At 48.3% G+C, this 12072-nt stretch overlaps 1 protein-coding gene across 3 annotated transcripts; it reads left to right on the forward strand.

The window, feature by feature from the left end:
- The first annotated feature begins 1612 nt into the window (after window positions 1-1612).
- Window positions 1613-11506, forward strand: Ddrgk1 (DDRGK domain containing 1). 3 transcript variants are annotated; one of them, XR_011706743.1, is made up of 9 exons: window positions 1613-1773; window positions 3217-3423; window positions 4510-4622; window positions 4834-4935; window positions 7215-7337; window positions 7657-7695; window positions 10233-10289; window positions 10752-10836; window positions 11206-11256. XR_011706743.1 is itself a non-coding variant. In XM_027954602.2 (9 exons), the coding sequence occupies exons 1-9, from the start codon at window positions 1683-1685 to the stop codon at window positions 11343-11345; spliced, it is 921 nt and encodes a 306-aa protein (XP_027810403.1). In that variant the 5' UTR covers window positions 1613-1682; the 3' UTR covers window positions 11346-11506. The 3 variants fall into 3 exon arrangements, 2 of the variants coding, with proteins under 2 accessions (XP_027810403.1, XP_027810412.1); XM_027954602.2 differs by having other exon boundaries at window positions 10788-10836; window positions 11206-11506; XM_027954611.2 differs by lacking the exon at window positions 7657-7695 and having other exon boundaries at window positions 10788-10836; window positions 11206-11506.
- The last annotated feature ends 566 nt before the right edge of the window (window positions 11507-12072 follow it).

Raw genomic sequence — 12072 nt, forward strand, 5'->3', positions numbered from 1 at the left:
TCCCTAAACTTTTTTTTTTTTTTTTAATTTTGATCTAGGATCTCGCTAAATTTCACCAGAGTTGGTCTCAATTTTGCAATCCTGCTCCACCATCCAGGGTAACTGGGATTATAGATGTGATACCCCATTCAGTTAGTTCTTTGCTTTTTAAAAAAAATTTCATTTCACAACCTGTTCTATGTTTTGTTTTTTGTGTGTTTTGGTATTGGGGGTTGAACCCAGGGGTGCTTAACCAATGAGCCACATTCCCAATATTTTTTATTGTTTATTTTGAGACAGGGTCTTGCTAAGTTGCTGAGGATAGTCTCGAACTTGAAATCTTCTTGCCTCAGTTGCTGGGATTGCAGCTATGCACCACCATGCCCAGCCTGTCCTGTTTTGTTTTTAATTACTGAGGTATAATTTGTCCCCAGTTTTTTTTTTTTTTTTTTAGGTCCTGAAGACTTAACAGGAAATTTTAATTCCCTGTGGGAATACCAAATTCTCACTAGGTAACACTGGATTACTAATTATTGTATAACCTAATAAAACTAATTTTATTTTGGATAGTTATAAAGTTGCAGGTCTGAGAAAGAAAATACTTCACTATTTAAATGAAAAATTTGTTCTCTCCCCTTCTTCCCCTTTTAAAGAAATCAAATGTCACAAGTACAGCCAAAACTCTGCTGATTAATCCCACCCCATTCCCTTCCCAGAGGTAACTTCCATTCCAGTTGATGTGTGACATCCTAAGTATATTTTTGCATTTTTTCCACATTTGTTTGTTTATATAAATAGTGTGGTATATTTTATTAATTAACTTACTTATTCTGATGCTGGATATTGAACTTGGATTCTCACACATGCCAGGAAGCATTTTGTCACTGAGCCACATTCTCAACCTTGGTGATTTAAAAAAATCGTGCCTAAATGTTTCCTACTTTTGTGATAACTTCCCAATAATTAACATCATGAGTGTTTTAATTTATTTTATTTTACTTATTTATTTAGTGATTCTGGGGATTGACCCCAAGGGCACACCACCACTGAACTATATCCCTGGCCCTTTTTACAAGGTCTTGCTAAATTGCTGAGGCTGGCCTCCAACTTGCTGTCCTCTTGTCTCAGCCTTCGAAGTTGCTGGAATTATAGGAATGCATCACCCCCTCCCGCCGCTGGCTCTCCTATAACTTGTTTTTTTTTTTAATTTGTTTTGTACCAGGAATTGCCCTTTTTTTGTTATTTGTTTTTTGAAACTGGGGATGGAACCCAGGGTTTGCGAATGTGAGGCAAACGCTTTGCTGCTGAGCTACTCGCAGCCCTGTACCAAGGATTGAATTGGGGGGGGGGGGGCTCTCAACCACCGAGCCCATCGCTAACCCTTTTTAAAAATTTTAGAGACAGATCTTGCTAAATTGCTTAGCGACCTTGCTAAATTGCTGGCGCTGGCTTTGAATTCGCAATCCTCTTGTCTCAGCCTTCCACGCTGCTGGGATTATAAGCATGAGCCACCACGCCGGGCTGTATAACCCGTTTTAAAATATAGAAATTAAAGCCTGTGCGAAGTGTCCAGCCCTTGGCCTCACGGAAGAGAGGGCGGAGCCTAACGTGGGAAACGGGAGAGCCTTATGGGCAGTGGGCGGGGCCTGGGTGATACGGGCCTCACCGTGGACGCGCTGGTGTTCTGCTGGGAGGTCGTCGTCATGGTGGCGCCCGTGGTGTATCTGGTGGCGGCGGCTCTGCTTGTCGGCCTTATACTCTTCCTCACTCGCAGTCGTGGCAGAGCGGTAGCAGGTAGGAGGTGCCGCCGCTCCAGGACCGGTGGGGCCTGGTTCTCGGGCCTTCTCAGCCTCGGTAGGCCGTTGCCTACGGCTGCTGCGCATGCGCCGGCCTGCTTGTGAGGCTGACGCGGAACTCGGGCGCGGGCTAGCGAGTAGACGGGAACCACCGAGCCTCCTTGATAGGGAACTGCGTGGCCTCGCCCCTACACTTTTCTCCCAAACCTGAGAGCCTCGCCCCTTGGCACTCTAGACCTCCACACCCAGGGGGCTTTGGACCAGTTCCCATTGCGCCCATAGGGAGGCCACAGTGTTTCCCATCTCTCAAACTGGCTCCCTGTTGGGTGCCAGGGAGGAGACTTCTGGGTGTTTTCTGCCTACCCGGAACTGAAGGGAGCTGGAGGTGGCTCAAGAAAACTCTCTGAAGCCCTCTCCTTCCCCGCCAAGTAGAGCAGCCGTGCTGCCTTGGCCTTCCCTCTGCCATGCTCTGCACACTGACCAGGCCATATGGTTGGCCAGGACACAGAACAGATAAGTTGTCAGTTCCCCTCCCCGCATCTCTTGTCAACATAGGAATTTGTATATGTGTCTCTTCCCTGCTCCCCGAACCCACCAGCTATTGAGAGCACTTGGGTGCTCCAAGTTCAGGGGAGAGAGAATCTGAGGTATGGCACATATCCAACAGATTTTCCAGGGAGGGGAGACTCAGCCTCTGCCTGAGAAATGTAGAGACTGAGTCTGGGGTGTCAGAGATGGTGAGAAATGACACACACCAACTTTGGAATGGAAGTTATCTCAGGGGAGGGAATGGGGTGGAATTAACCAGCAGAGTTCGTACTGTATCTGTGACATTATTAAGGGGAGGTGGAAGACCAAATCTTTCACTTAAATAAATTGTGTTGTATTTTTTTTCCTTCAGACCTGTAGTTTATAATTATTTTAAATAACTATTTTAAAAATAAAATCACAAAGGGCTGGGGTTGTGGCTCTGCAGGAGAGCGCTCCTCTCGCACGCGCCAGACCCTGGGTTCGATCCTCAGCACCACATAAAAAAAAAAAAATGAGTGAAATAAAGGTATTGTGTCCAACTACAACTAAAAAATAAATATTTAAAAAAAATCATGATAGGTGGTGTTAAAAAATAATTGAAGTCCTGAAATGGGCATTTGATGAAATCAGGGTGGATTTCTCTCAAGCTTGCAGGAGAGGTGAGCCTTGAGGGGAGAGAAGTATCAAAATCAGGCATGAGGGAAGGCTTGAGCTTACTATATTGGACCAAGGCGTGGGCCCAGTTGTAAAGGCCTTGGCAATCAGACTGTGAAGTTGGGGCTTTGTGCAATGGGCAGTGAGAGTCTGGGAGGAGGTTGAACAGAGGAGGGTGAGGCGTCTAGGATACTGCTTCCTGGGCTATCAAGGGGGCTGAGCTGCTCCAACTGTCCTGGTTCCTCTCTTCCTGAAGCTGGTCCAGGGTCACTGCACAATGAAGAGGATCCAATAATAGCAGACCAGGTGGCCCAGTATCGGCCACTGCAGACTGAGGAACAGAGGGCTGGAGGCAGGCCCCGGCGCAGGAGGGACCTGGGCAGCCGCCTGCAGGCCCAGCGTCGAGCCCAGCGGATAGCCTGGACAGAAGTGGATGAGAATGAGGAGGAAGCTGTCATCCCAGGTGAGAGGGGCCCAGCTTGGTAGTGAAGAGGGCTGGATTGATGATGGGGTAAGTGGGAGAGTGGAGTGTGAAGCCACAGTGTAAGAGAGACATGGGGTAGAGTGAATGGACACTTAGGACCCAGACTTTGGTTCTGGTCTCTAACTGGTCCCTAACTATTCTATTTGGTTAACCTCCTCTTCCTTCATCTTGGCTTTCAGTATCTAAACACAGGAGGTCAGGGGCCTTTAGACTGACCCTGAGAGTTCCGTAATCCATCTATTATATCCCAGTGCCCTTCTTGGAGTGCAGTTACCTGTAACCCCAGAAGAAGGGTTTGGGAATAGAAGCATTCTCTTGACATAGAGGTCTCCATATCCCTGGTGCCAGGAGATCAGAGCCTTTAGGATTGTAGGAAAGAATGCCTTTTCTCTAGTACTTAAGTGCTGGTTTGAGCCTGAAGAAGGGATGTCAGGGCCTTTCCTTGAAACTGGGGCATTTGGGACTTTTGCCTTGAATCCTTGAGGTTAGCCCTTTGGACTCAAAAAAGGTCCTCTGTTGTGTCATCCCTCTTGTCTCAGATACCCATACTGCTGATAAAAAAGCATCTCTTTAACTTTAAGCTGGCTCTTGGGTAGTCAGGGGGGTGGGACTGTATGTTACCTTGGTTCTATTAGGACAAAGGGATAATCCTGGCCAGGGTCTAAGCCCTGAATGCTTAATAATTCTTGACTAGAATGAGAGAATTTTGGATTTGAGACTGGGATAAATTTCCCCACAGGGCTGTCCTTTCCTGGAGGTGGCACCAGGATAGAAACCAAGGTCCTCTGCAATCTCATCACCACCTGTGATCCTCAGACACCCAGATATTGGCATCTCCCTTTTACATGTGTACATTATCTAAAGTCTCATCCTTACAGATGCTCCCACCCGCAGCATAACGCGTGCGCGCACACATGATTTTATGGTAGATGCCTCAGTATGGCAGAGCTGGACTAGTAACATTCATAGGTGGGTGGATGGGGTTCATTCATGAGGAGAGTGACAAGGGGTAGGATGAATCCCCTCTAGCTAGGACCTGAACTATCTTCCTCTAACCATACCCAGCCCAGGAGGAAGAAGACATTGAGAAGCCAGTGGAAACTCATCTGACAGGGAAAATTGGAGCCAAGAAACTACGGAAGTTAGAGGAGAAACAAGCTCGAAAAGCCCAGCGTGAGGCAAGCAGGAGGGATGGGGTGTAGCTCTGGGAAATGGAAAAGGGCCACTGTTCGGCAGACTCTATCCTTGGGCTCCTTTTACATTGGACTGCTGAATACTACTCTGTCTCCTGCAGTCTTGGTCTTTGCCCTGGCCCAAGTACTGCCTTCCCCTACCTGTCTGGAAGTGGGGCAAACTGTATGGGGTGCCCCATGAAGGTTTTGTCTTTAGGCAGAGGAGGCTGAACGTGAAGAGCGGAAACGTCTAGAGTCCCAACGTGAGGCTGAGTGGAAGAAGGAGGAGGAGCGGCTTCGCTTGGAGGAGGAACAGAAGGTGAGACTGAGAGTGATCCTGTCCTCTGACCCCTGACTAGCCAGCCATGCTTCCCATGCAACTCCCTAGCACCTCTATCCTAGAAGAAGGGCTGTGGACCAGGCATATGGGCATACCCTGATTTATTTTGTTCCTGGCCTCTAAATGTGGAAGATGTTGCTAAAAAGCAGAGCTTGAGTTGGGATTTTGTTTGTTTGGTGGTTTTTTTTTTTTTTTTTTGGTACTGGGAATTGAACCCTGGGGAACTTAACCACTGAGTTACATCTCCAGCCCTTTTAAAAAATATTTTATTTAGAGAGAGTGTCTCATTGAGTTGCTTAGGGCCTTGCTAAATTGCTGAGGCTAGCTTTGAATTTGCAATCCTCCTGCCTCAGCCTCCCAAGCCAACTGGGATTACAGGCATGCCTTACTGTGCCCAGTTTTTTGTTTTTTTTTTTTGTATTGGAGGTGGAACCCAGGGGCATTCTACCACTGAGCTTCATCCACAGTTCTTTTTTATTTCAAGACAGAATCTCACTAAGCTGCTAAAGGTCTTGCTAAATTTCTGAGACTGGCCTCAAACTTGCAATTTTCCTGCAAAAGCTTCCCAAGTTGCTGGGATTACAGGCGAGTGCCACTGTGCCTGGCCTGAGATGAGGATTCTTATTTATATAATTTATAGAGTATGCCTGGAACATTTGAGAAACATTGAGGTAGTCAGAGTGGCTGGAATATAGTAAGCACGGAGGAGAGGGAAAGGGTCAGAGGAAATGGGGCAACTTACCAAGACCCTGTCTCAAAATAAAAGGAATGGGGGTGTAACTCAGTGGTTGAGCACCCCTAGGTTCAATCCCCAGTGTCACAGAAACAAAACAAATCAAAAAAGACTTGTGCTCAGCCTCCAAGGGTAGGGAGTTACGCTTTATCTGCCTGAAAGGAGTACCCCTCAGGAATTAGGTAGAAGTACTTTTATTTATTTATTTATTTGTTGTGCTGGGGATTAAACCCAAGGCCTTGCACATGCTAGGCGAGTACTCTACCATTGAGCTACATCCCCAGTCCTTTTGTTTGTTTTTTAGCACTTTCTTTCTGTTGCTGCAAGGTGCTCTAGGCTCATCGTCTTATATATTATTATTTGCCCTGGCTTTAGCTTCATTTTTTTTTTTAAACTTTTTTTGTGGTGCTGGGGATTGAATACATGGCCATGCACATGTTAGGCAATCATTCTTCCACTGAGCTATATCCCCATTCCTTTTCATTTTTTATTTTGAGATAGGCTCTTACAAAGTCCAGTTTGTTCTCAAACTTGTGATCCTTCTACCTTGCCCCTCCCCCAAATATCTGGGATTACAGGCATGAACCCTATACTTGGTTTTAGCATCATATTTTTAAAACACTTTTCTGTACGCTCTGTTTTCTGAGTTTGGGTTGTATTGGGAAGAGGCTGTTGCACTAGGTAGTGACAGTAATATGGATGTACTGAAGAGTTCTGTGGAAGTTAGAGAAAGAAGTGGTAGATGGCACCTCATTTCTGACCAGGGCAGCTGGCCAGGTAGTTGTGTGATTCACCAGCCAGAGACCTAGCAGGAAGACCAGATGTGGCAAGTAGACCACAGGGTGGGTTTGGTACCTGTGAGATGGCCCAGGTGGTATGTCATTGGGCAGTTATATATTTGGGAGGAGAGATTTGGTTGGGAGTACAAATGTGACAGTCACTGGTGAGGAAATGGTTGTCAATGCTGGGCCTGGGTGACGTAGCCCAGCCAGAGTAAAGGGTAGAGCAGGGGCTGGGCTGAATGATGAAGGAGGCAAGAATGAATGTCTAGGGAGCAGGAGAAAATCCAGGCAAAGGTGGGGGTGTGGAAATTGAGTGAAGAAAGAGGGGATAGTTGGCTATTCCCATCGCCATTGAGGGATTTGTGAGATGGAAGTCAGAGGTGAGACAACAGCAGGAGATGTTTCAGTGGAGCTTGGTACATAAAAACCAGATTGGAGTGGGCTGGCTGGTGCATGGGTGGTGCGGAAATGGAGCCTGATATTTGTTCATGAAGTTTGGACATGATTGTGGAAGGGTTTTCAAGAGATTTTTACCAAGTAGATCTCCTGAGTAAGGAGGGTACCATTTGTCTGAATGGTAATGGACTAAGACAAGAGGGGTCGGGTTGGGGATCTCAAAGGAGCTCTGTCCCTGAGAAACTGCTGAGCTGTATGCCCTGGTACCCTACTGGGCATCAGGGACCAGAACAGGATAGGTGGGCATCTACCCCAAATACCTGACTCTTTGTCCTCTGTGTCCTCAGGAGGAAGAGGAGAGAAAGGCCCAGGAAGAACAGGCCCGGCGGGAGCATGAGGAGTACCTGAAACTGAAGGAAGCCTTTGTGGTGGAGGAGGAGGGTGTGGGTGAGACCATGACTGAGGAGCAGGTAAGCCCACCACCCCTGAGAAGCCTGTGTCATAAGGGCAGCCTATGTGAGGCTCAGGGTTGACCACTTCACTGGCAAACACCTCCAATTGGGATATGAGAGTTTGTGTGAGTGTTAATAGGCCTTTGCAGCAAGAGGCCTTGTCCTTGGTGGAGAGTGATGCCCCCAGACTGTTCACCTGGGAGGATCTGCTGCTCATGCAGGGCAGTAATCGGGCAGGCACACAGACAGGCTGTAGGCAGGTGAGCAGAGAGTACACACACAGTGGGGGTCAGGCATGGACTTCTGTGACTCCACCCTGATTTTTCTATTCCTCTAGTCCCACAGCTTCCTGACAGAATTTATCAACTACATTAAGGTAAGAAGCCACAGAACAGTACAGGTGACACCCTATCTCATGCATGTGCATGCACACCTTTTCAGACCTGAGCAGGGTTTGAGGATGACTTATTCAAGCTTATGCAGGAGTGGGCATGGGGCCCAGTGGGTCTGAACTATTGAGTCCTGGCTAGGGGAGTCCCTTCTCCTTGGACCCAGAAGAGGGAGAAGGACCTGTGTGTGTGTGGGAGGTGCAAACCTCTGATAGCTTCCTCACGCTGGAGTTTGACAGTTCCCCTGCTCTTCAGACCCCACGCTTAGTGAGTCACTGTGTTTTCAAGTCTCTTCACGTGTGTTTTCTGCCAGTTCTGTCACACCGAGTTAAAACAAGCATCCTCTGCCATGTGCTCCTGACTGGGAACTTGGGTCTTCCAAGGGAAACAGGATGACATTTCCCTTGTAACCTGGAGTAGGGTGGCATTGTGTTGATTCCATCTGCAGCCACCATGCAGTCCACCCTGATGCTGCTTCAGGTTGCATAAGCACATCCTGATCTGCTTTGCTGCTAAGCAACTTCTCTCCCACAAAGGATGTGGTGAGGGGAGAGGTTTTTAAGTGCAGCTCAGAGGTGCAGAGGCGGCTGAGGGAAGGAGTGCAGAGGGAGCGGGGGCGATAGTGGGGGTGGTACCAGGGGCTGCCAAGGAGTTGGGTCTTGCATAATCTTCCTCCATCACTCCCAAAAGAGAGCAGGGTTTAGACACCTCCCAACAGTGAGAGTCTGGGCATGGGCCTATGGTCTGGGGTCTCTAGTAGGGAGAAATGCTGAGAGCTTGAAGCATTTTTCTTTGATGGAGCCCTTTCTCAAGCCTATCACCACTTGATCCAGGTTTATTGCCCTGGATATATCTCTCCCACTGTCTTGCTACTATTAAGAACTTGTCTCCATCCACCCAGTGGGCAGCGACAGTCCTAAAATGCCTCCTCTTGGACCCTTTCCAGGTGAATTTAGATGGGGGGATCAGCTTTAGCATCCCCCTCACCACTGTATAGACTAGAAGAAAGTCCCCAAGGCAGTTCTGGTTCTTGCTTTCAGTGCTTCCCTGGAGGTTCCATTCTTGGGGATTCTCTAAACTCTTCTGGAGCTTATGAGTTCTTAAGCCTACACTGGGTGATTCTCCTGAAGTTGCTGTCTTGCAGCAAGAAGGGGGACTTCTGAAATTCAGTCCACCCACCTTCCTCCCCACTCCAAGGGGTTGGGCTCATTAGACTTAGGATTTTAAAACCAGAGGAAGGTTTCTGCACATAGCATAGTTTATAGAGATTTAGGGATAGTTTGCTCTTGTTGTTCCATTCCACTTTCTGACCATGACTGGGTTTGTTTATTTTTTTTTAATACACTTTTAGCTCCAGCAGAACTTCAAGCCAGGTCTTTGAGGACCACGTGGTATGATTTGTGGTCAAGTTCTGAGCTATCACCAAGAATCCAGTGCCTGTTCCCTGTTTTTTAGACAGAGGCTAGCTGACCAGGTCACCTTTTGCTTGCCCACTCCCTGGCCTTCCTGCTTGCACATACAGTTTGGCATTTCAAATAAGTCACATGTCATCTGCAATCAGGGAGGTTCACAGTGTCACTCCTCCCCCAGCTCATTTGCTTTGGAAGATTCACAGAAATGCAGGGGACCACCTTCTCTTCAGTCACATGCTCTCTCTGGGGGAGGCAGGGGCAGATGCATGTGTATACCCAGCTGTGGATTCTTGGCTGCACCCTGGAAACTAAGGTTTACTGAGGGTGTGTGGGCAGCACGTGGAACATGCCATGGAGCTGCACATGGAAAGCACTTGTCAGTGTTAGTGACAGTTATTTTGAGGGTGGGCTCCGTGCCTCAGATGGTGTGAAGAAGATGGGTGAGGATAAGTTCAGCATGCCAGAGTTGTGGGGGGATCCAGGGTGAGGGGGTAGGAGCAAAGGTGAGGCAGGAATGAACCCCCACTGGGTCTCCTGAGAGGTCCTGGCTCATTGGGGGTCTTTGTCTCCTCTTTCCTTATTCATGTACTTCCTTTCTCACCAGCTGGGCTGTGCGCTCAAGGGTAGGAGCTGTGTTTTGTTTACCATTATTTCCCTGCATCCTTTCAGTGCCTTGTTAGGTCCTGAGCAAACGAAAGTATTGGTAACAGTTCTTAAAAATAGTGGCTGGCACAGTGGTGCACACCTGTAATCCCAGCTGCTTGGGAGGCTAAGACAGGAGGGTCTCCAGTTTGAGGCCAGCCTGGGCACTATAGCCAAACCCTGCTTCAAAAATTAAATTTAAAAAGGGATGGGATGTAACTCAGTGGTGGAATACTTGCCTAGCATGTGTGTGGTCCTGGGTTCACTCCCTAGTACTATTAAAAAAGAGCTTTTTAGGGGCTGGGAATGTGCTTCAGTGGTAGTATATTCCCAGCAGTGTGGGGAAGACACCATCAACAAAAATCCTTTTTGAAAACCGTAAATCAGAATGCAGACCTAAGAGGATATCTCCATGTTAGAAGGGATTAGCCCAAACTCATTCTCTCTCCCATTTTCTCCCTCCCCTGTAGCAATCCAAGGTTGTACTCTTGGAAGATTTGGCTTCCCAGGTGGGCCTACGGACTCAGGTAAGCTCTGGAAGGTTACCTGCTGTGTGGAGGCCATGGCGTCTGTATGCAGCAGGGCACCTGCTGTCATAAGAATGGGAGAGTCCTGAGGCCCCCCTCCAACCTGCCCCCAACCTAGAATGTAGAAGTCTTGGCACCACAGGAATCCTGCATTTTTACTAGATGAAAGAACAAGCAGAAAAGAAAAGAAAAAAATTCAAATCCCATCCCTCCACCAGCCCAAATCCAGTTACCTTGACAACTCTTGCAGATAGGCTGTTTTGTGGCCTAACATCTCCACTGCTCCCCTCCCACCTGAAGAGAGCCTCTGATGGTGGTCTTGCAGGACCCAGGACTAGAGCCTCTTCTCCTCATGGTCCCTCCAAAGGAGAAGCAGATTTATATGGGATAGCTATGAGAGTGAGGGAAGGAGGTTTGGCTGTAGCAGGAGGGAAAATGTGTTTTTTTTCCTTGGGACAGTAGCACCTGTCTTTGCTCTGAGAAGCATTCTCTTCATAGGACACTATCAACCGCATCCAGGACCTGCTGGCTGATGGGACTCTAACAGGTAAGAGGATTGAGATTCAGTCACTACAGAGCCTGGCCTGGGGAGTATCTATCCACAGTGGGCTGTAGGGATTTGTTGTAGAAACAGGATGAGCATTCTGAGCAGTGGTGGGTGTTCAAAGAAGGGCACTGAATGGTTGGATGCAGTTACAAGGACATGCCGAGGCTTAGAGCTGGCTGTGGAGTTATGAGGACAGGCAGCAAAACCTGATTTGACTCACCTAGCCAGGATTGGATATAATCAGAAAAGGTCAGGCAAGCAGGGGACCTGGAGGGCTCTTAGCTAGTTGTGAAGGAATGGGTGGATATTCTTAGATCAGATTGGGAGGTCCCAGGAGGACTCAGCCCCACAACCTGCATATCCTTACAGGTGTGATTGACGACCGGGGCAAGTTCATCTACATAACCCCAGAGGAACTGGCTGCTGTGGCCAACTTCATCCGACAGCGGGGCCGGGTGTCCATCACTGAGCTTGCCCAGGCCAGCAACTCCCTCATCGCCTGGGGCTAGGAGCCCCCACAACCCTGCCAGCCTGACCTCAGCCCTGCCTACTTGGACTCAGAGCTGGTGTGGCCTACCTGGCAGTACATCTTCATCTCTCCTCACCATCCTGAGGCAGTGATGGAATGTGGCCAGGAAGTTGTAAATTAAAGGCCTGTGAGCACTGCTGAGCTTGGTGTGGCTTGGTGTGACAGAAGGCCTGGCCTGGGATCTCAGATGAGCTGGTGAAATTTAAGCCTCAGCAGATATCTGTGGGGGTTGAGGATGTAGCAGTGGTAGAATATTTTCCTAGCATGTGCAAGGCCCAGGGTTTGATCCCCAGCACCACAAAATGTTGGGCTGGGGATGTGGCTTAGTGGTAGGATGTTTGCCTGGCATGTGTGAGGCCCTGGGTTCCATCCCTGGTTCTGAGAAAAAGAAAACAGAGAGGTGGTGAGAGTCCCTTGCAAGCTGGCAGAATTCCAATTCTTACCCATTTCTTCATAAAAAACTTACTGTGGCCAGGCACATGCCTGTAATCCCAGCGGCTCAGGAGGGTAAGGTAGGAGGATTGCAAGTTCAAAGCCAGTCTTAGCAGTGGTGAGGCGCTAAGCAACTTGGTGAGACCCTGCTTTAAATAAAATACAAAATAGGGCTGGGGACGTGGCTCAGTGGTTGAGTGCCCCTGAGTTCAATCCCTGGTACCCCCCCAAAAATAAAAACAAAACAAAAAACCAAAACTTATTGTGCACTTACC

This window comes from Marmota flaviventris, chromosome 2, assembly GCF_047511675.1.
Source record: "Marmota flaviventris isolate mMarFla1 chromosome 2, mMarFla1.hap1, whole genome shotgun sequence".
Taxonomy (NCBI): domain Eukaryota; kingdom Metazoa; phylum Chordata; class Mammalia; order Rodentia; family Sciuridae; genus Marmota; species Marmota flaviventris.